Genomic DNA, 23,398 nt, shown 5'->3' on the forward strand with positions numbered 1-23,398 from the left:
TTTAATTTTGTTGTATTTATTTTTATTTTCTTTAAATGCCTATTTATTTTTTAGAGAGAGAGAAAAAATGCAAGCGGGAGAAGGGCAGAGAGAGCGGAAGAGAGAGAATCCCAAGCAGGCTCCATGGTTAGCATGGAGCCGAACACAGAGTCCGATCTCATGACCTTGAGATTACAACCTGAGCCGAAATCAAGAGTCGGATGCTTAACCAACTGAGCCACCCAGGTGCCTCTATTTAATATTTAAAGATTTTATTTTTAAGTAATCTCTATACCCAACATGGGGCTTAAATTTACATCCCTGAGATCAAGAGTCACGTGCTCCACCCACTAAGCCAGCCAGGCACCCCTTATTTGATTTTTTAAGTAATCTCTGTACCCAGTGTGGGGCTCGGACTCATGGCCCAGAGATCAAACAGCGCAGACTCACATGCTGTACAGACTAAGCCAGCCAGGTGCCCTAGGAATGTCACTTTTAAATGTAGCATTTAGATCCTTTTGTAGTTCATAGGTGTGATGATTGGATGTTCATGCTGTTATGTGACATGTGCCAGCCACCCTTAAACCTTGTTACAATGTTGGCACATTACCTGTCTGATGTAAAATAATAATAGTAATAATAATAATAATAATAATAATATAATAAATAAATCTAAAAGCCAATACAGGATGCTCTATGCTCTCATCTCCTGCCTAGGCAACACTGGGAGTCAGGCAAGCACAGAGGTGCCACATGAAGGAAGCTAACTGGGTCACTAAGCCATGGCATGGAGGACATGCCTGTTTCTATGTGCAAGAAATAAAATTTGAGGAGTTAGTCCGCTAAGGTCTAGGGCTCATTTCTTACCACAGCATATTCCAGCCTATTCTGACTGATGCAGGTAGAAGTGTTACTATATCATGTCAGTGAGGGGAGAGATGGGATTACTTGCCCAAGATCACACAGCTAGTGAGTGCCAGAGTCAAGATTTGAACTCAGCAGGGTGCCTATCTGGCTCAGTTGGTAGAGCATGTGACTCTTGATCTTGGGGTTGTGAGTTCAAGCCTTACTGGGTGTACAGCCTATTAAAAAAAAAAAAAAAAAGATCTGAACTCAGGAAGGCTGGCTCTGTAGCTCATGCTTTTAATCCTCACAATTTGCTGCCTTAACGATGTTCGTGTTACAATGCCACCGGTGAATAAACGGACAATAGCCATAACCCGGCTAATACCTCCTGAGGCCTTGATGACCCAGCTGGGGTAACTGCTGTGCAGGCAGGTATTGGAGGGCTGCTCACAACTCTGCTGAAGGAACGAGCAGGAGGAAGTGGAGGTTCAGAGAGGTGGTGTCACCCGCCTGAGGGGATGGCAGAGTCTAAACCCAAGCATGGTTGATGCCAAATAGCCATGTGATGACTAATCCAGACTAATGTCCCTCCGTTGCCCTTTGTTTAATGGTGTATTAGTCAGGACTCTCCAGAGAAACAGAATATATAGAACAAATAGGAGAAAGAGATTTATTATAAGGAATCGGCACACTATTACGGTGGCTGAGAAGTCCCACAGTCTGCTGTCTACGAGCTGGAGACCCAGGACAGCCAGTGGTGTAAGTCCTGGTCCAAGTCTGGAGGTCTACAAACCAGGGGAGCCAATGGTATAAATCCCAGTCTGAGTGCAGAAGACCAATGTTCCAGTGCCACAGTCAGGCAGAACTCAACTTATTCCTTCAGCAGTCTCTGGTTCTATTCAGACCCTCAAAGATTTAGAGTATGCCTCCAAGCATTGGGGAGGGCAGTTTGCTTTAGTCAGTCTACCGACTCAGATGATAATCTTGCTTGGAAACACCCTCACAGACACAGCAAATATGGAGGAACTCTGTATGCCAGACAGAAAAAATTAACCATCACTCTATCCCCACTCTTCTTCCCAGACTCCCTGCTGCCAGGCTCTTGCATAGGCTGTGTCCCTGCAGGAATGTTTCTCGTACCACCCCTCCCCTTTTTTTAAGTTTGTTTGTTTATTTGAGAGAGACAGAGACAGTGTGAGTGAGGGAGGGGCAGAGAGAGGGAGAGAGAGGATCCCAAGCAAGCTCCACAATGCCAGCACAGAGCTCGACGTAGGGCTTGAACCCATGAAACCGTGAGATCATGACCTGAGCCAAAACCAAGAGTTGGATGCTTAACCAACTGAGCCACCCAGGGACTGCTCTCCTACCCTTCTTGCTTTGGAGTTGTTTCGGTGATTGCACTTCATCAAAGAAGTCTTTCTTGACCTCCCCTATGGCAGACTGGAGCAGGTTGCCTGTTATATGCTCCTAAGATTCCCCAAACTTCTTCCCCAAGACATCATAAAAAATTAAAATCAGTAGTGATCAATAATGTTTGTTTCCTGGACTGGATTGAAGGCCTTATGATGGAGGGCAGGGCTATCTTAGGGACCACTATGTCCCCAGCATCACCCAGCTCAAAGCTAGGCACGGGACACATGGTCAATAATTCTTAGCTATTCATCATCATCATCATCATCCTTTGGGGGATTATTTATATAATTCAGACTTCCTCATTAGAATGAAAACCAGTCAATAGAGCAGGTGCTTTCATGGTTGCACAACAAACCTTCCTCATCTTTGAGGCTTCCTCATGGTTCAGATGGCTCCCCTCCCTAAAGCTTTCCTTGGTAATTCCCTCCTGCCTCCTGCTCCAGTTAAAGCAGGTACTTTCTCCGGCATTCCACCCCTATCCAGCCTGATCACTCTGATACTTGGGTGTTCACGTTAAAATGATCCTGTACACTGTGCATCCTTATTTTTTTCTGTCTGTAGGTGTGCTATATTTCATAATTAAAAATATTTAAAATACCTGGTAATGCCTGCCCATTGTAGAAAATGTATAAAATACAGCAAGAGAAAAATTAAAAGGAAAAATTCACCCATTTTTCAAAGACAACATTTTTTTGTTTTATTCATTTATTTATTTGTTTGTTTATTTAAGAGAGGGGAGGCTTCAAGTGAGCGAGGGGCAGAGAGAGAGAGAGAGAGAGAGAGAGAATCCCAGGAGGGGCAGAGGGAGAAGGGGGGAGAGAGAGAGAGAGAGAGAGAGAGAGAGAGAGAGAGAGAGAAAGAGAAGCAGGCTCACCCAAAGGGGGGCTGAAGCTCAACCCGATGTAGGACTCAAGCTCAAGAACTGTGAGATCATGACCTGAGCTGAAGTCAGATGCTTAACGACTGAGCCACCCAGATGCCCCTCAAAGACAACTTCTATGTAGTTATGTTTCTCATTTGATTTTTTGTCCTGGAATTATTTTTATATATTTCTAATAATGTATAAAATTTGCATAGGCAATTTGCATCCTGCTCATCAACTTGCAAACAACTTGCATTAACCTGGAACTTGCAGCTATATTCCCTTCGATTGCTCACCCGTGACCCGACCTCGTTGTTAGACATCAGCTCTAACAGCTTTTGCCCTGAAAAGTAACCAAGGAGATGACTGTCATACTCCATAAGGCAGAATAAATTAAACACTAAACCTAGGATTTCATTTCTTGGTTGTGCTCTGAAGAAGCATCAGAGTGAGTTTTCATTTCCTCTTTCTCGTTCTCACTGCCTGGAATGTGGATGTGGTGGGAGCCATCTTGGACCATGCAGGCCAGGGCACTCCCCTAGGGATGGCAGGGCCATCGATTGAAGCTGTCTGGGTACCTGATACTAAGCTTTGTTATCAGCCCAGGACTGCTTACATCAGGCTACCATGGGAAAGAAAGAACACTTAATTTTATTTAAGCCTCTGCTGCCCTACTGAGTTCTGTTAGAGGGCTTATATTAAATTCTATCTAATCCACAGTGCCCATTATACATACCCTGAGCAATTCCCATGTTCCTAAAAATATCATTTTTAGTGTGTCCAAAACATTGCGTCATCTGAAAATCACTAGAATTTTTTTCATTCATTTATTCTACATATATTCATTGAGTGCTTACTATATCCATGCCCATACCCCTGGATAAGTGATGGGGATGTAATGGTCATATCCTAGTAGAGGGAGACAGGCAATGAACAAGGAAACAAACATAACCCATCTCTATTTTCAGATATAGCATGTCCCAAAACGTGTGGCAGAGGTTAGCTAATTGCTCACCAAAACTGCTTCCCTTTGTTTTTTCACACACAGCTGAACTATATTTCCTATTGTCCCTTGCAATTTTATATGGACCTATAACTGACTTCTAGCCAATGGCATGTGTGGTGTTCAATCTCCAGGCCTGACCTTAAAAACCTCCCACATTGGGGGTGGGGGGTGCTTCCTGGCTGGCTGAGACCTAGACCATGTGACTCTTCTTTTTTTCTTTTTAATTTTTTTTAATGTTTATCTATTTTTGAAGGAGAGAGATAAAACGTGAGTGGGGGAGGGGCAGAGAGAAAGGGAGCCAAAGAATCCCAAGCAGGATGCAGGCTCTGAGCTGTCGGCACAGAGCCTGATGTAGGGCTCAAACTCACAAGCTGTGAGATTGTGACCTGAGCTGAAGTCAGACACCCAACAGACTGAGCCACCCAGGTGCCCCTTGATCTCAGGGTCATGAGTTCAAGCCCTATGTTGGGTGTGGAGCCTACTTAAAAACCAAACAAACAGGGGCGCCTGGGTGGCTCAGTCGGTTGAGCATCCAACTTCCACTCAGGTCATGATCTCGCAGCTCGTGAGTTCGAGCCCTGCTTCAGGCTCTGTGCTGACAGCTCGGAGCCTGGAGCCGGCTTCTGCTTCTGTGTCTCCCTCTCTCTGCTCCTAACCCACTGGCATTCTGTCTTTCTCTCAAAAATAAACAAACATTAAAAAAAAAACAACAACAAACAAAAATACCCACTGGCTCAACAGGAAGGACTCTGAGAACCCAGAGGGGGGCCAAGACAAAAGATGGAAAGAGGCTGGGTCTCTAAAAGACTCTGTGGAGCAGAGTGACCCCACTGACTTGCATTGGACTATGGTGTGAATTAAAAAAATTAATTTATTAAGCCACTGAGTTTTGGAGGTTCTTCAGTTAACAGCAGCTAGCTTTATTGAATTTAATTAATGTAGTGCATGAAGAAAGGGCTCTGTGGTAGACTGACTGCAAAAACTGCTTTATTTTCCATTCCTCACCGCCCCCCCCCCCCCACCTTGTACAAATTGACTCTGTAGCTTCTCATGTCAAGGGCTGAAGTCTATTTCCCAATGCCTTGAAGCTACACTGGCCTTGTCATTGACCAACAGAGTGAGGTGAAAGAACAGTGTAATACTTCCCAGCCTAGGCCTCAAGAAGCCTATGTTTTCCCCCTCTTTCACTGTCTGGATTCTAGCTCCTCCATGAAAACAGGCCGACAAGAAGGCTCAGCCAAGATCAACTATGCCAGACCCAGATCAGCAGAACCACTCAGCATAGACTTGTGAGAATAATAAATGGTTATTGTTTTGAGCCATGAAATTTGGGTGTGGTTTGTTACACAGCAGTAGCTAACTGTTACAGGCTCCATGACCAAATAAATTCAGAAAATAATGCCTAGGATATTCCCTCTTGTATATTATCATGGAATCTATCATATTAATGAAAATTCTTATAATAAAGCAGCTCATCTTTGTTTAAGCCAGCAAAATCCACATTTCTTTTACCAAGGAACGCTTTAATATTTGAGCATTTGTAACACTTCCTATAACGTTGTTAAATTCTGCTTGAACAGAATTTTTCTTTCTTTCTTTTTCTTTCTTTCTTTCTTTCTTTCTTTCTTTCTTTCTTTCTTTCCTTTTTTTTCTTTCTTTCCTTCTTTCATATTTACTTATTTTTGAGAGAGAGAGAGAAAACAAAAAACAAAAACGTGTGAGCTGGGGAGGGGCAGAGAGAGAGAGAGGGAGACAGAGGATCCAGAGCAGGCTCTGTGCTGCCAGCAGAGAGCCCAATGTGAGGCTTGAACTCATGAACCAAACTGTGAGATCATGACCCAAACCAAAGTCAGATGCTCAACTGACTAAGCCATCCATGCGCCCCTCTTTCTTTTTTATAATAAAAAAATATATATATATGGTGCCATGAAAATCCTTTCAGTAAAATATTTACCCACTTCCCTCATTATTTTCAGGGGCTAAATTCCTAGGAATGTCAGTGATGGATCAATAGATGTCCATATTTTCAGGCTTTGGATTCATCTCTGTCATTCTCTAGAAAGGTTGTTGCCACTCACATCCCAACCTTGGTGGATGGAATTTCTTATTGCCCTGAATTGTCTTCAGCCTTGCAGAACCATAGTTTAAGCATCTTTGCTGATTTGTCAGACAAAAGAAGGTGTCCTTCAGGGCACCTGGCTAGCTCAGTCAGTGGAGCATGTGACTCTTGATCTTGGGTTTTTTTTCTTTTTTTTTAATTTTTTTAAATGTTTATTTATTTTTGAGACAGAGACAGACAGAGCATGAACAGGGGAGGGTCAGAGAGAGAAAGAGGCACAGAATCTGAAACAGGCTCCAGGCTCCAAGCTGTCAGCACAGAGCCCGACGCGGGGCTCGAACTCACGAACTGTGAGATCATGACCTGAGCCAAAGTCGGCTGCTTAACTGACTGAGCCACCCAGGCGCCCCGATCTTGGGGTTTTAAGTTTGAGCCCCACATTGGGTATAGAGATTACTTAAAAAAATAAAATCTTAAAAAAAAAAGAGGTATCCCAGTATTTTTAAGTAACATTTTTGGGTGAACATGGCTTTCATGATTTTTTTGGCCATTGATATTTCTTTTACAAATTGTCTTTTCATATTCTATGCCCATTTTCATATATTGGCTTTTCATGTTAATTTCACATTACTTTGTTAATATCTCCATTCATTAAGGAGTTAATCCTTAATGAATTAATCAATTGCCTGAGTTAATCAATTGATTAACTCAGTGAGTTAATCAATTGCCTATCACTTTTGTTGCAAATATACTTCTCTAATGCATATTTACTTTAATTTTGCCTATGCCTTTTTTGGACATATAAAATATTCAGCTCTTTGTATAGCCAAATTCATCAGTCTTTTCCTTGATGGTCTGTTCCCCCACTATGCTGAAGTTCAGAACATCTTTCTCCATACAGAGGTCATTCAGTATTTGCTGTTAAAAACCTTTACATTTTCATGCAATTACCCCACACACATATTGCTCAAATCCAATTGGAATCTATTTTGTCATAGCATGTAAAATGGGATTCCAAACTGCTATTTTCCCCCAAATAAATGCTTTAAATTATGTGAACTCCATGAGGACAGGGACTTTGTCTGTTTTGGTACTGCCGTAGCAACAGTACCTAGTAAGGTTCCTGCAACATGGCAGGATCTCAATAAATATGTGTTGAATGAATGAATAAATGAATACATGATTGAATGAGTAGATGGATGGGTGAATGAATACAATATGCCAGGCCCTGTGCTGGCATTGTGATTGTTTATGTTGTGAAAAACATATAGTCCCTTTTGCAAAACCCACAGGTAGATACCCTTAATCGTGTATCAGTTAGTCTTTGCTGCATAACAAATTACCCAAAATTAGTAGCTTAAAGCAACAATAATTTTAGGGGCACCTGGATGGTTCAGTTAGTCGAGCATCTGAATTCAGCTCAGGTCATGACCTCATAGTTCGTGAGTTCAAGCCCCACATCAGGCTCTGTGCTGACAGCTCAGAGCCTGTAGCCTACTTCAGATTCTGTGTCTCCCTCTCTCTCTCCCTTTCCCCTGCTCATGCTCTCTCTCTCTCTCAAAAATAAATAGACATTTAAAAAAAGCAACAATAATTTTTTTGTTATTTTTCATGATTCTGTGGCTCAGGAACTTACACTGGCACAGCCTGGTCTTTAAGGTATCTAAGCAACATCTAATGCAGGAGCAGGGAGCTGTCCTGTTGGCAACCACTATGTACATCAGGAAAGTATCTAGGCTGGAGATAGACCTGGGAATTGCATGTAGATGGCTATCAAAGTCACAAGAACAGATCAAAGAAGAATGTGTAGAATGAGGAGAGAAAAGGACCCAAGTTAGTGCCTTAAAGAATGTTTTCTATAGGGGAACCTGGCTGACTCAGTCAGAAGAGGATGTGACTCTTGATCTCAGGGTTGTGAGTTCCAGCCCCATGTTGGGTATAGACATTACCAAAAAAAAAAAAAAAAAAAAAAAAGTTCTGTATAGCAAGGTGAAACTGTTTTAAAAACTTGACCACCAAAGCCTTCACATTCCTTGCATCAAGAATTGGAAACTATGTGGCTTCCTCTTGAATCTGGGTGGGTTTGTGTTCACTTAGATCAAGAGATAGCAGCAGAGTGATACTATGTGACTTCTAAGGTCAGAAAAGACCATGCAGCTTTGCCTGGTTCTCCTAGAACACTCTGAAGAAAGCCAGCTACCATGTAAAAATCCAGCTACCCTGAGACTGCAGTGCTGGAAGGCCATGTAGAGGTGCTTTGTATAGAGGTGCTCTGTTTTTAGTTCCTGCTGAGCTCCCTGCCAACAGTCAGTGTCACTGTCGGCCAAGTTGCTGAGTCACTTTGGACATCCAGCCTAGTCAAGCCTTGAGATGACTCCAATCCCAGCCAACTTCTGACTCAAACACATGAGAGATCTTAAGTCAAGCCCCTCCTAAATTCTTTTTTTTTTTAATTTTTAATGTTTATTTATTTTTGAGAGTGAGAGAGACAGAGCACAAGTGGGGGAGGGGCAGAGAGAGAGGGAGACACAGAATCTGAAACAGGCTCCAGGCTACGAGCTGTCAGCACAGAGCCTGAAGCGGGGCTTGAACCCACAAACTGTGAGATCATGACCTAAGCCGAAGTTGGATGCCTAACCGACTGAGCCACCCAGGTGCCTCATAAATTCTTTATTTTTAGATGTTATTTATTTTGAGAGAGAGAGCATGCAGGCACGCATGCACGTGTGTGCATGGGGGAAGGGCAGAGAGAGAGAGAGAGAGAGAGAGAGAGTGAGAGAGAGAATCCCAAGCAGGCTCTGCACTATCAGTGCAGGGCCTGATGTGGGGGTCAATCCTAGCAGTCATGAGATCATGACCTGAGCTGAAATCGATAGCAAGATGCTTAACCTCCTGAGCCACCAAGGCACCCCCTTCCTAAATTCGTCATCTGCAAAAATGTAGGAAAAACATAATGTCTGTTTTAAGTTGCTGAGGTTTAGGTAACACTTAATCCAACAACAGGTAATTAGAACACAGGTGCATTAAGTACCTATTGCTGCTAAGAAATTAAAACCAAAATTTAAAGGCTTAAAGCTTATGTATATATGTAATCTCTTCACCCAATATGGGGCTTGAACTCACAACCCTGAGATCCAGAGCTGCAGGCTCTTCCAACTGAGTCATCCAGGCACCCTGAAAATTTAACAGCTTAAAACAACCTATTATCTCATTTTCTTTGGGTCACGAATTCAGGAGTGGCATAACTGGGTGATTCTGGCTCGGGATCTCTCATGGGATGCAGTTGGGTTGTTGGTCAGGACTGCAGTTACCTCTTGGCTTGACTAGTGTGGAGGATCAGCTTCCAAGAGGGGGCCTCAATTCCTCGCAGACCCTTCACAGACCTCAGTGCCTTGCCACATGGACTTCCCTATAGGGCTGCATGAGTGTCATCACAATTATGGGCAGCTGGCTTCTCCCCAAGCAAGTGATCCCGATACAATGGCTTTTATGTCCTGGTCTTAGAAGTCATGCACTGGGATGCCTGGGTGGCTCAGGAGGTTAGGCGTCTGACTCTTGATTTTGGCTCGGGTTGTGATCTCCTGGTTGCTGGGTTTAAGCCCGGTGTCAGGCTCTGCGCTGACAGCCGTGGGACCTGTTTGGGATTCTCTGTCTCCCTCTCTCTTTGCCCCTCCCCTGCTTGTTCTCTAGCTCTCAAAAAACAAGAAACAAAAACCAAAAAAACATGAAAGTCATACACCATTACTTCTGCCATGCTCTCTTCCTTAGAAGTGGGGCACTAAGTCCAATCCACACTCAAGGGGAGGGCTCTTAAAAAGAGAAGTGTCAAGGGGCGCCTGGGTGGCTCAGTCGTTTGAGCATCCAACTTCAGCTCAGGTCATGATCTGTTTGTGAGTTTGAGCCCCGTGTGGGGCCCTGTGCTGCCAGCTCAGAGCCTGGAGCCTGCTTTGGATTCTGTGTCTCTCTCTCTCTTTGCCCCTCCCCCACTCCTGCTCTCTGTCTCTCACAAAAAAATAAAAGTTAAAAAAAATTTAAAAAAAGAAGTGTCAAACAACTTATGAACATATTTTACTTTAAGATTTTTAAAAACTTTTTAAAAAAACTTTAGTTATTTTGAGAGAGAGAGAGTGTGAACAGGGGAGAGGCAGACAGAGAGGGAGAGAGCGAATCCCAAGAAGGCTCTGTGATGTCAGCGCAGAGCCAGAGGCCGGGCTAAAACTCACAAACCATGAGGTTGTGACCTGAGCTGCAATCAAGAGTAGGACGCTTAACCGACTGAGCCACCCAGACACCCCTGTAAACATATTTTAGGACCAACACAACAGGAGTTGCAAACTCAAGAGGCACGTAGGTACCTCCTGATGGAAGAACTCAAACACCATCCAGAAAGTGTATTTACCTAGAAAATTGAACCTGCATCTAACCCAGTTTTTGAACCAAGCAGTTTATAGAACACACCGGAATAGAAGAACATATTGAAGGATCCCAAGAGGTACAACCAGCCAAATCAGACTGTAAGAAATCCCACAAGAAGATTGAGAGGGAGGAGGAAATGTTATAGAATAAGAGACTTAGATGTCAATCAAATGCTGTGTGTGAACCTTGCCTGGATTCTGATTTGAACAAACCAACAGTAAAAAGACATTTATGAATGGGGCAACCAGGTGGCTCAGCCGGTTAAGCATGGGACTTTGGCTCAGGTCACAATCTTACCTTTCATGGGTTCTAGCCCCGGGATGGTCTCTGTACTGACAGCTCAGAGCCTGGAGCCTGCTTTGGATTCTGTGGCTCCCTCTCTGCCCCTCCCCCACTCATGCTCTGTCTCTCTCTCTCTCTCTCAAAAATAAATAAACATTAAAAAAAAAAAGATTTATGAAACAACCAGGGACTTCTGAATACTGACCTATATCAGATATTAAATAATTAATTATATTACACACTATTAATTATATTAGATAATTTTGGTGTAATTGAAACTATCTTTTAGAGAGATACATACAGAAACACTTCCAAATGAGATAATATATTGCGTGAGATTTGCTTTAAAATAATGGGAGAGGAGAAGAGAAAGCCGAGTAAATAAAACACAATTGGCCATATGTTTGACAAACATACAGCTGGGTGATGGGTACTCGAGAAATCCTTAACTATTCTAATTTAAAATCCCTTAATATGTTGGGGAAAAAGATTTAACTGTTTGGGAGAGAGAAAAGAAGGTAAAGGGGATATTGTTTCATTTAAGATATGAGCGCCTTCACCTGGCTTGATTGCCGACCACAAGCCTGGAGAGTGAATGACCAAACGGTCGAGATGCAGGAAAGCAGGAAGGAGGGAAGATGGCCCAGCCAACTCCCAGCCACAAAGTGACCTGTTCTCGGTTCTTCCAAGAAGCCAAAAAGTCAGCTCTGGCGCCCCCACCGGGACATCGGTTCCCATTCTCCGATTAAACTCAGACGGGCTCTGCAGCCCTCCACGCCTGCGCAACATCGTCCTCCACCGAAAAGCCCAAATCCCTTCGCCCCTCAATTCCCCGCGCAGCTGGGAGGGAGCAAGACTTGCGCTTCCAGACAGGAGCAAAATGAGGCTAAGGTTGTCGCATGGTTTTCTGGGAAATGAAGTTCGCGTGCCAGGCCGGAGCGCCCGCCCAGTGCCTGAGAGACTCGGCGCTTTACCTGACGCTGCGCGCAGTTCGCTGAGCGGTGCACTGCTGCCCCCACGTGGCGGCTGAGTGGTTATTGCCCGTGTCTGGGATGGTGCCGAAGCTAGGGACGCCTGAGGTTGCAGGGACTTGGGAAGCTAGTGTGGGTCTGGGAACCTCTGGGAATCCCTTCCAGAGAGGATGACGCCAGACGTGGAAAGATGGGGTGAGGTAAGAAATTAAGGTGAGGAAATTAGTGGCAGGTCCCGCTTTGAGGATTAAATAAAGTCAGCATTACTAATGTTGGATGCATGTAGTTATTATAATATCTACAGCTAATACTAAGCATTTACCTATATGGCTGGAGTTGATTTAAGCGCTTAATATATATTAGCTCATTTAATGCTCACAACAATCGTTTCGGGGAAGTAATGTATTCAGACCCACTTTATAGGAATGAAGCTCAAACCCACAGAGGAATACTTGTTCAGTCACCCAGTGGCTGCGTGAAAGAGCTGGGGTTTGAATCCAGGCTTCCTGGCTTCAGAGCCTGTGCTCTTCCTCAGTAAGGTTATACCACCTCTCTTAACCTACTGAATAATCCAAATTTGTAACTGGTACATGAATCAACTCCCGCAGGCCATTAAGCATGTTCAGTTACTGATGTAGCTCAGCTCCAGGACAAAGGTTGCATTCAGCCTAAGTTTGTGTTGAGCACAGTGATCAGGTTCCTGATGGGCATGAATCACCAAAGGGGTTATATCAGGCCTACAAAGCCCCGATCCCTTTTTGTTCAGGTGATTTCTATTCAAATGTCCCTACCCCATTCTTTCTCTCATACCAGGACCACCTGGGGGATTTAGTGATTTTGTTCTCCTTCCCCCACTGCCAGCAACCTTATTAAGTATCACAGTTTAAAAAAAGAGACAATGCTTTGTAATTATCTATTTGTCTGTCTTTAACTCCCAAGCAAGGACTGTGTCCAATTAATGAATATGTTCTCCCTATCAGGCCTGACATACAGTGGAGGCTCAAAAAATGTAGAATATTGGATATTTACTGTCTTTCATTTGCAATGAACTGAGGTCTTATGAAACCAAGGTTCATGGACTCTGGCTGAACTCAAGCTGGTAGGTACTGGTTGGGAAGCTGGGGGACACCCCCTCTAAGGCTCCTCACTCTGACAATTCCCTGACACCACAGGGGCCTAAACCTTGGGATCTTTTTCTAAAGTAATGTTTTTTTAGTTCTTTTTTTTTGTACGTTGACAATTTCAGTGATGTGTGTGTATGTATAGGTGCAGATCTATAACTGGTGGGTGTCTGATGGGAGTCTCAAGGTTTCCTGTGTGGCTTCCCCGTGTGTGAGAGAATCTGTGTGCACTATAACCTCTCATGTTTGAGTGTGAGTCTCTGTGTTTTGAGTATGTCTCCAGTGTTTGTGAGTCCAGGTGTGTGTGTTCTGCGTATGTAAGTGTCTGTGTCCATTATGGTGGGCATCAAAGTATGTATATAACAAGCTGTTTGTGGATGTCAGCAGTTTCCCCTGAGGATCCCCTCAACTCTTAAACAGTTCAACCTCATTCTTCTCACTGTGGTTGTGCCTGCTGCTGCCAACTCTTTCTCTAGAAGTTATAATTAAGTAATTGCAACAATTAAGTAGAATCCCCCAAATAGGCACCCCACCAGGAATTACTTCAAGGAGCTAACAAGGGGCTTCTGCATGTACAATAAAAGTATTATTAAGTGAACAATTAGGATCTCCCACCCACAGAAACTGTGGTAGAACTACTTACTGACCCCAATATCCCTTCTCCCCATCTTCTGTAATATAGGAACTTCTGATACTTGGCTAGGAACATGCTGCCCAGAATAAAAACTACATTTCCCAGTCACCTTTGCAACTACAAGTGGCCATGAGACAAAATTCTGGCCAATGAAATAGAAACAAGTTATTTGTTTTGTTTTTAGTTTTTTGGATTTATTTATTTATTTATTTTGAGAGAGACTCTCAAGCAGACTCCACACTCAGTGTGGAACCTGATGTGGGGCTCAATCTCACAACTGTGAGATCAGGACCTGAGCTGAAATCAGAGTCAGATGCTTAACCATTTGAACCACCCAAGCGCCCTGGAAATAGAAACAAGTTTTGAGTTGCACATAGTCCTTTTTTTTTTTTTTTTTAAATGTGTATTTAGAGAGTGAGCAAGTGCATGTGCACAAGCAGGCAGAGCAGCAGAGAGAAAGGGAGAGAGAATCCCAAACAGGCTCTACACTACCAGCACAAAGCCTAATGTGGGGCTCAATCCCACCAATGACAAGATCATGACCTGAGCTGAAATGAAGAATTGGGTGCTTAACCGACTGAGCCACCCAGGCACCCTGAGTCGCACGTAGTCCTTAAAGGCAAGAGGTATCCTTCCCCTTCCCTCTCCCTGGTGCCTGTAGCAGATGATGTGGGAATCATGAGAAGGAGATGGGACAGCAACAAGATATATAGATGGAGACTGGCCTCTGACACAGAAGGATCACCATACCAGTGCTGGTGATTACATGAGACTTTACAGGAGAAATAAACTACCTTGAATAAGAAGTACCTGGGTGGCTCAGTTGGTTAAGTGTCCAACTCTTGATCTCAGCTCAGGTCTTAATCTCAGGGTCATGAGTTAAAGCACCTCAATGGGTGTGGAGCCTATTTAAAAAAAAAAACCAAAACTACCTTGTTTAAGCTACTATTATATTTTGGGCCCCTTTGTTATAGCAACAAAACATTATAGTAACTTATGAGGACGAAAAATAGTCTCATGGGCCCCCAGCTACTAGCTAAGGGATAAAGCTTCATCCTGCCCAATCTCTACTTTACCCACCTCCTATTTCACCCTCACCTAGACAGGCACCTCCAATCCCTCCTATTATCAAGTCCTCCAACACTTCCCAGTTTCCAGCAAATTTAATGCATGAGTCTCAAAAGTCAATGACAAGGTGAATAAAATAAAAATGGGCTCAGGAAATAGGGCCATGGGCACACACAGGGAAGGGCAATAAGAAGTCGAGTTAGTTGGAGCAGGGGGATGCCTTTCCTTGGGTGTCACATCTCATCCAACCCGTAGTCTTCCTCGGGAAAGTCCCCCACTGTCACAACCGATGGCTTGACGAAGGCACCGTACTTGGCCTGGCATTCGAAGTAGCGTTTCCCATTCACGCTGCAGGGCATGATGAGGGAGGCAGTTGTCAGAGGGGCCCCAACACGGCTCCCACCCCAGATGCTAAGATGACAGGCTCACCATATGCACTTAGACACAGAAGCACACATACGCATGTACAGACACGGGCACAGACACACACACAGAAGGCTGAACCGGACCACTCATTACCTGCCATCGTTTTTCCCTAGTGGCTCATCATAGCGGACGCCAATCCAGTAGCCACGCTTGAAATCTGTGAGTCCTGCCCAGGGAGGAAATTCCAACAAAACCTCTGAATCACTCCAGATTCATGCCTACCCACTGAGTATAAAACCTGTCCTGGCAAAAACCACTCCTTGCTACCACCCAGGACCATCTCCATCTCCTGCCCAAACTAATACAGTAGCCCCCAGCCCCCTTCACTGGTCTTGCTGTTCCTAGCCCGGATTCCCTATTTACTCAATACCCCCAGTCAGAGGAGTCTTTCTAAAAATCTAAAGTAAACAGCACTGCTACCTTGCCCTAAATTCCTCAAAGGCTACCCATCCCACTCAGCATAAAATCCACACTGCTTATGAACAAACTATTTTTTTAAGTTTTTTTTTTTTTTTAAGTTATTTATTTAACTTAGAGAACAAGAGGGGTAGGGGCAGAGAGAGAGAGAGGGAGTTAGAGAATCCCAAGGAGGCTCTGGACTGTCAGCACAGAGCCAGATGTGGGGATCAAACTCACAAATCATGAGATCATGACCTGAGCCGAAATCGAAAGTCAGACACTTAACTGGTTGAGCCACTCTGGCGCCCCACAAATGATTTTTGACAAGGGTGCCAAGACTATTCAATGAGGAAAGAATAGGCTTTTCAACAAGTAGTTCTGGGACAACTAGATATCCACACACAAGAGAAGGAAGTTGGACTCCTATCTCACATTACATACAACAATTAACTCAAAATGGGCCTAAGACCTATATGTAAAACATAACACTATAAAACTTCTAGAAGAAAATACAGGAGTAAACCTTTGTGACCTTACATTAGGCACTGGTTTCTTAGATACAATACCAAAAGCATAAGCGACAAAAGAAAAAATAAACTGGACTTCAAAAAAATTAAAAAATGTTATGCTTCAAAGGACACTATCAAGAAAAGTAAAAAGGCAACAGACCCCCAGAATGCGAGAAAATATTTGCAAATCGTGTATTTGATAAGGGAATTGTATGTAGAATACGTAAAGAACTCTTAGAACTTATGGGCTGAACTGTGCCAAAATTCACTGTTGGCACCCTAACCTTCAGTACCTCAGAATGTGACTGTATTTGGAGACTGGGTCTTTAAAAAGGTGATTAAGTTAGTTAAGATTAAGTGAATCTGATCTGACTGGTGTCTTTGTAAGAGGAGGAAACATTTGGACACACCAAGAGACACCAGGGATGTGCCCACACACAGAGAGAAGACCATGTGAGGCCACGGCAAGAAGGCAGCCATCTGCAAGCCAAGCAGAGAGGCCTCGGAAGAAACCAAACCTGCCAACGCCGTGATATTGGGACTTCAGCCTCCAGAAATGAGAGACATAAATTTTTGTTGTTTAAGCCACCCGGTGTGTGGTTACTTTGTTAGGGCAGCCCCAGAAAACTAACACACAACTTAACAACAAAAACTAAACAATCCTTGGGGCGCCTGGGTGGCTCAGTAGGTTAAGTGTCTGCTTTTGGCTCAGGTCATGAACTCAGGGTTCATGAGTTTGAGCCCCGCGTCGGGCTCTGTGCTGACAGCTCAGAGGCTGGAACCTGCTTTGGATTCTGTGTCTCCCTGTCTCTCTGTTCCTCCCTCACTCACATTCTGTCTCTCTCTCCCTCTCTCTCTCAAAAATAAATAAATATTATTTAAAAAAAAAACTAAAAACAAACAACCCAATTAAAAAATGGGCAAAGGATCTGGACAGTTCTCAAAATAAAATAAATATGGTTAATATCATTAGCCATCAAAGAAATGCAAATCAAGCCCATAATGCTGTCGCATGTCATAGCCACTAAAATGGCTATAATTAAAAAGACAAACAATAAGTGTTGGTGAGGATTTGAGAAACTGGAGCCCTCACACACTGCTGGTGGGAATACACATGGTGTAGCTGCTGTGGAAAACAATGTGGCAGTTCCTCAAAAGGTTAAACAGAGTTACCATGGGACCAACAATTCCACTCCTTTGTGTAGAAACATGAAAATATGTGTCCACACAAAAACTTATACAAGAAAGTCCACAGCAGTATTTTTCATAATAGACAAAAAGTGGAAAGGACCCAAACATCCATCCACCGAAGAACAAGTATGTAAGATGTGGCATAGCCAATCCATGTGGTAGTATCTGACTATAAAAAGAAGTGAAGCATTGATACATGCTACAACACAGATGAATTTTGAGAACATTATGCTAAGTGAAACAAGCCAGTCACAAAAGACCATGTATTACATGGTTTACATGATTCCATTTACATGGATTACACATATTATATGATTCCATTTATATGAAACATCCAAAATAGGCAGATCTACAGAGACAAGATCTGCCTAGGACTGGGCGGGAGGGGGGGGTGGTGAACAATTCTGTGAACACACTTAAAACCAATGAATTGTGTACTTTAAGGGGATAAGTTTTATGGTATATGAATTATATCTCAATAAAGCTGTTCTTAAAAAAAAACCCCACACTGCTCTCCACTGTCTTCAAGGCCCTGCACGGTCCGGCCTCGCCCATGTCCAGACCTCACTTATTACGTCTCATCCCATTTCCTCCCCACTAGCCATGCTGCCTCAGACAGGCCCAACCTATTCTTGCTCATGCCCTTTGCACTCACTATGCCCTCTGGCTGGAACACTCTTCCCCCTTTCACCCTTTCCTTCAGGCAATCCTTCCCCCAGAAAGCCTGCTGGATCACTCTCGAGGAAGGTTCTGGTACTGCCTCTCAGCTCACACAGCCCCCCCAAGCTTCCCACATCCCTGCCCTCATCACTTGGGCCCATCACTTGGGCCTTCCCCATCTCAGCCCTGACACTGTGCCCTGTGCTTTCACCTCGGAACTAATCCCTCTGGCCTCTGCCTCCGCCATCACAACCCACATTGTTCTGCCTCTGCTTCCCACTTCCCTGCCATGAACACTCTGGGCTGTCACTGTCATTGCTGGGTCAGTCTCCCCCACTGCACTGGGATCTCCTCGAGGGCCGGGTCCCCAGCACTGTCCATCCCAGGGCAGGGCAGAAGGCCTCAGTGGGCCACGCACCTACATACATGACGGTGCCCCGGCGAGGGGGCTGCCCAGGCGCCCGCACTTCACAGCGGCTGCCCACAGAGATGGCACTGGCCTGGGTCTTCTCCTCGTTCAGGCGCTGGGTGGCCTCGGCCTCTTGCTGTGCCCGCTCCTCTTCATTGTATCGGCCTAGCTTGCTGCGCTTCAGGAAGGAGCGGACGGAGTCTGAGAGTGGGGTGGGGGACAGGGTTAGACATGGTTTTCCTGGTGTGGCCCCTGGCCTGATGAGACAACCTTCCACCCACACAGAACCAACATTCAGAGAGAAACTCTTCTGCTCTGAGTGTTGGAGGGCTACTGCCCAAGCCCCCCAAATCTCCCACTATAGCCCTGGCTTCTCCCCAGAACCCCTGGGGCCTCCCCATAATCCAGAACCTAAAAGGAAGATGCCTGCTTCCAGTCATGGTATCACCCCTTCTTCCCATGTCCCTTCAGTATTACATTCCCTCCGCCCAGCCTCTCCTTGTCTTACCATTCTTACCAGTGTCTACACATTCTGATCTGTTCTGCTCATGCCCCCATGTGATAACTCACTACCTCCCCCCACATTAACCCTCCCTCCCGGACTTCCCTCTCAGGCCGTCTGCCTGCCTACATTCCCTCACATCTCCCAGCACCTATTCATACCCCACATTTGTGCCCCTACAGCTGTTCCCCAAACCCCATCTGTCCACACACCAACCTTATCCATGTCCTCTACTCGCCCAGGTCTGCGTGCCTGCACTGATCACACCACCGACCTCCTCCCAGTGTCCCTGTCTGCCCCCCAACCTCTGCCCACCCGCACACACTCCCTCTGGCCCCCATATGCCCTCATCCATCGTTATGTGCCTGTACCTTGCCTCTGGTCATAGGCTTCTTGTGAGATCTGGTATTTCTCCACCTTGGACACATCCTCATACTCCCCAAGGCGGGCACCACTGTGGTCAATGACCTATAGTGAGGGGAGGGAGGTCAGTGGGGATAAGGTCTGGACTGGGAGGCTTGGGATGCTGGGGGCAGGGGGCTGTACATTGGAGTATTCCCTAGATTTAAGTCTGTCTCGGAAAAACCATATTCCTTTACTCCTTTACCCCACCTTTACCCAGACCTTCTCCCCTCTCCTGAGCCTAGCAGAAGGGATGAGAACAAGTGTCCACACTGGCCATCTCCCGTTCTTCACCCCCACCCCTCCTTAGAGGCTGGATCTTCCCCCAGACAATCCCCACATGGTGCCCCCACCATCAGTGATGATCTCTAAGTCACTGGAACTGAAGGGCAGAACTCATGTCTTCCTCACAAGACTTTTAGGCAGAACAGCTGTCCTCTCTGGGCCTCTGGGACCCTCCTAAGCTGGCCCCAACCTCCAGACTCTGAAGCATCTCTTCCTGTACCACCCCCAATATTCATTCACTCATTGCTTGCTAAGCTCTTCCACAGCACCCAGATGGGCTCTGTGCTGGGTGCTAGGGACACAGTGCAAAAACAGATAAACACTTGCCCTCAAGGAAGTGCTCATTCTGCTGGGACACCAACCATAAACAAACATGTGCATGCATTACACCAGATGACAACAAGGTCCTATGTAGACAAATACCACAAAGAGGTTTAAGGAGCATGAGAGGGTGGTCAGAGAAGGCTTCTGAAAGGAGGGGATGTCTGAGCCAAGGCCTAAAGGCTAAGAAAGAACATATGGCACCAAGTCTCGGGTGCAGAAATGTCCTTTACCCTTTTCAGGAATAGGATGGAAGCCATCATGGCTGAAGCGGAGACAGACAGGGAACAGTGGAGACACAACAGATCACTACAGACTTTGGCTTTTACCCAGAATAAGTAAAAGCCAGGGGCATCTGGCTTTGAGTAATGAGAAAAAGCCATGGGGCATTTTACCCAGCGGAGGCCCTGGGCCAGGAGGGCCCGACCTGATTCAGGGCATCACAGGCTCCCTCTGGCTGCAGGTGGGTAGCAGACTGAGGGGGGCCAGGGACAGGCTGCTGTGGTGTCCAGGAGAGGGAGGATGGAGGCTGGGTCAGGGCAGGGGTTGTGGGGGAGACGAGTGTAGACTCTAGACAGATTTTGTAGGTGGAGTCCACAGGATTTGCTGTTGGATGGGATGTGGGTGTGAGGTAAACAGAGGGGTCAGCAAAGACTCTAAGGTAGTTTGGCCTGAGCCATTGACCTAACATAGCAAAATAGAAATGGCCCTTATCTCTGGTCAGGATCACTATGAATTTCTACTTTGTGTATTAAGGATTTTGTAAGTTTGAGGTTACTATTATTTTAAACAACACATATATGTTAAACATATAATTTTTTTCTAAGTAACCTTTATGCCCAATGTGGGGCTTGAACTTACAACCCTGAAATCAAGAATCATATGCTCTACCGACCGAGCCAGCCAGGCATTTCAAATACAGGTAATATTCATAAAGAGGAAAATAGTGTAAAACAAATTCTCTAGAGGCTCCACTTCTGGGAAATCTTTCTTTTAAAAAAAAATTTTTTTTTAATATTTACTTATTTTTGAGAGACAGAGAGAGGCAGAGTATGAGCAGGGGAGGGGCACAGAGAGAGAGGGAGACACAGAATTCTAAGCAGGCTGCAGGCTCCGAGCTGTCAGCACAGAGCCCAACGCGGGGCCGGAATTCACAAACTGCGAGATCATGACCTGAGCCGAAGTCGGACGCTCAACCAGCTGAGCCACCCAGGCGCCCCTGGGAAACCTTTCTTAAATGACCTCAGAAGTTAGAGGCCTGTCTACACCTGAACCCATGTGTGAAAACCTCCTGTTTGAGGATGCCCCTATGCCATCCTATGCCTGACCCACTGGCATCTGGAGGCTGAGGCTGCCTGCGTCAGCCCAAAGTCTCAGTCCTGTGGGCCCAGCACTACCCTGACCAGTTCCCACTATGATCCGGTACCTGCCACACCACCTGGACTCTGGAAGCAGCCTCCTCCCTGGTCTCCCCACTCTTCCTGTCTTCCCACACACAGTCAAAGGGAGCCTGTGAGCACCTGGGTCAGACCAGGACCCTCCTGGCTCAAAGCCCTCCCCTGGCTCTCACTTCCTCCTGCCAAAGGAGAGGCCACTCCTCAGTGCCTGTACCTAACTGTGCTCCCTTCCACCTCAGTGTTTGCACATGGTGTGCTCTTTTGCTGGAGTGCTCTTTTCCCTTTTTCAGTTAATTCTTCCTATTCCTCAGGACTCTGCTCAGGCATCACCCTCTCCAGGAAGTCCTCCCAGTACCGGCTCTCCCAGCTCTGTGATCTCTTCCTATATGGCCTTCGTGTCTCTGACATTTCATATTTGTTCCTATGAATATTTAGCTAACATCTACCTCACACACTGTACAGAACTAAAACAGAGGCCTCTTCAGACTTGGCTCACAGCTATACCCCTGGCATAACACAGAGTTATGGACCAGTTCTCTGAGCACACTGACTTGCAGAGTCATGCAGACTGAGGTGAAAATTCTAACTACAGTTCATCCTTAGGAAAGTAAATTCCATCCTGAAGCTGTTTTGTCTTCTGCAAAATGGGGTTAATTACACCATCTTCCAAGTCTTATTTTATGGACTCAGCTCAGTATTCAACAATGATTCACTGGGCATCTTCTCAGTACTAGGCATTATTCCAGGTGCTGGAGGAAATGCACAGTATGTCACAGGGTGCTAGGAGCTAAAGACAAAAATCAAATAAAATGGAAAAGAGAAGAGATTTAAATCTTATACTGAGGTCAATGAAGGCCTCACACTTGGAGGGTGACATTTAAGTAAAGACTGGAAGGGAGGAGTGAGCCATGTGAAGCCATATAAAAAAGAACCACTTGCAAAGGCCCAGAGGTGGAACCCACCTGGGATGCTGGGATGTCTGAGGAATAAGGGTTGGAGAGAGGATGATGTGAGTTGATGAATGCAGAGGTCCTCAACTTCTCCCAACATGTCCAGTCTCATCACTCACCCTGACCCACCTCACACTCTATACCTCTGTACACTGTTCCCCCCACCTGGCATACCCCTCCCACCCCTTACCCTAGGTCACCTTTCCTCATCCTTCAGGTCTCAGCTCAGGCGTCCCTTCCTTCAAGAAGCCCCTTCTCATACTTCCAGGAGTCAGGCACCTCGCTGGGCATCCCCAGTCCCCTGGGCTTTGCCCACACCACTCTGGCTGTCACTGTCCCGTGATGGCTCTGTCTCTCTCCATGCAGGACTGGGGGCTCCATGAAAGTAGGGCCTATCTTGGTTATCACACAGGGCAACGTACAGCAAGTATTTGTTCAACAAATAAATAAATGGCGGGGAGGCCTCACGTGGATGCGGCAGCCGTCGTCTATGGGGTATGAGCCCAGCAGTGCATCCTCCTGATCCAGCTTGCTGTAGAACTTGTCGTCAGCTCCATACAGCTCCAGTTCCATGCAAGAAGCAGGACTGCCCACCACCAGCTCTAGTTTACACTGCGCAGGGAGCAGTCGGTGAAAGGCTGTCAGCGACCCCACCCTCTGCCCTGGGGCTCCACCCCCTCCCCCTTTTTAAGGTACGTACTTGCAAATTAAAAAATTTTTTAAAGTAAACGCTAAGCCTAACACGGGGCTTGAACTCACGAACCCGAGACCAAGAGTCGCGGGCTCTACCAACTGAACCAGTCAGGAGCCCCGAGGCTCCACCCCTTGTAACAATAACCATTACCCCATCCTTGCTCCTCTAAGACACAATTTAGGACACACCTGGTTATCTTTGGTCATGCCCTATGCAACCTCTGATTTTCCTGGCATCGTCCCCAATTTCTGAATACTCAGACTCCCTCTGGGCCCACCCAGCTAGGTCCCGTCCCCAATCTGTCCAACCTCTGTTTATCTCTGGCCCCTCCCCGCGTTCGGAAAGCCCCTCCATTTCTTCCTTGCCCCGCCCCCGGGCCCCGCCCCCACGGCCACACCTTGAACTCAGCTATGGTGAGGCTGCGACTGTACCGCTTCTCAGAGCGGAAGCTGTTGAGAGAGCTGCTGATGAAAACGGTCACTGTGGGCGCCGACAAGCCCGTCACCTCCATCTCGCCGCTTCCTGCCGGGGTCCGCAGCCGGGTTAGTCGCCTCACACCGGCTCCGCAGCCGCCGCCGCCGCTTCTGGGATATCAG

General features: G+C 45.9%; 1 protein-coding gene and 1 non-coding gene across 3 annotated transcripts; one reads left to right on the forward strand and one right to left on the reverse strand.

Annotated features, from left to right (window-relative positions):
• The first annotated feature begins 491 nt into the window (after positions 1-491).
• Positions 492-599, forward strand: LOC111558158. Its single transcript, XR_002738751.1, has one exon. It is a non-coding gene; the product is annotated as a small nucleolar RNA U13 (small nucleolar RNA).
• A 14,134-nt stretch (positions 600-14,733) lies between these two features.
• On the reverse strand, positions 14,734-23,397 carry TBCB (tubulin folding cofactor B). 2 transcript variants are annotated; one of them, XM_003997911.6, is made up of 6 exons: positions 23,200-23,397; positions 22,577-22,720; positions 19,125-19,221; positions 18,261-18,452; positions 15,177-15,249; positions 14,734-15,005 (listed from the first exon to the last, which is right to left on the reverse strand). In XM_003997911.6, the coding sequence occupies exons 1-6, from the start codon at positions 23,311-23,313 to the stop codon at positions 14,891-14,893; spliced, it is 735 nt and encodes a 244-aa protein (XP_003997960.1). In that variant the 5' UTR covers positions 23,314-23,397; the 3' UTR covers positions 14,734-14,890. The 2 variants fall into 2 exon arrangements, with proteins under 2 accessions (XP_003997960.1, XP_019674377.1); XM_019818818.2 differs by lacking the exon at positions 23,200-23,397 and adding an exon at positions 22,991-23,110.
• Position 23,398: the final 1 nt, after the last annotated feature.

Source organism: Felis catus, chromosome E2 (assembly GCF_018350175.1).
Source record: "Felis catus isolate Fca126 chromosome E2, F.catus_Fca126_mat1.0, whole genome shotgun sequence".
Lineage (NCBI taxonomy): Eukaryota > Metazoa > Chordata > Mammalia > Carnivora > Felidae > Felis > Felis catus.